General features: G+C 49.9%; 1 protein-coding gene across 1 annotated transcript in view; it reads left to right on the top strand.

Annotated features, from left to right (window-relative positions):
• LOC119592889 (cyclin-G-associated kinase-like) overlaps positions 1 to 483 on the top strand; it is a gene marked incomplete in the record, with an annotated part of 28823 nt that overhangs the window by 23237 nt on the left and 5103 nt on the right. The window contains 1 exon segment of the mRNA XM_037941782.1: positions 5 to 402. Coding sequence (XP_037797710.1) covers positions 5 to 402 — 398 coding nt within the window.

Raw genomic sequence — 483 nt, 5'->3', positions numbered from 1 at the left:
GAAGAAGCTGTGACCCCCCAGCCCCCTCAGAATGTCCCTGAAGTACCTGAGCCTAAATCCTTGTCCAAAGAAGCCAACCTCTTGGACTGGAGTGGAGCTCCAGAGGCAGATGTGAGTCAAGCTGCCAAAAGCATGAACCTCTTGGACATTGCTGACACATCAGGCATGAAGAAAGATCCGAGCAACTTTGACCTTCTGAGTGGCTTTGGAGGGAGTGGGAATGAGTCCAATGCTAGTCATGTACCCGTAAACTCAACCAAGCCTGATAATGCTCAAGACAACTTGTTTGATCCTTTTGGGACGTCTGGCAGTGGAACGGCAGATCAGGACCTCTTCGGTCAGTTCTCAGGTCCTACCCAGCCGCAGCAGCCCGCTAACCCCTTTGGGCAGTTCGGAGGATCGGTGAGTCCAATATCATTCGTTTTTGCTTACAGGAGGTATGTTGATCATCTGAGGTGAAATAAGTCTTATACAGAATTTCCT

Source organism: Penaeus monodon, chromosome 31 (assembly GCF_015228065.2).
Source record: "Penaeus monodon isolate SGIC_2016 chromosome 31, NSTDA_Pmon_1, whole genome shotgun sequence".
NCBI lineage: Eukaryota > Metazoa > Arthropoda > Malacostraca > Decapoda > Penaeidae > Penaeus > Penaeus monodon.
This window is presented reverse-complemented; position numbering and strand designations above follow the sequence as displayed.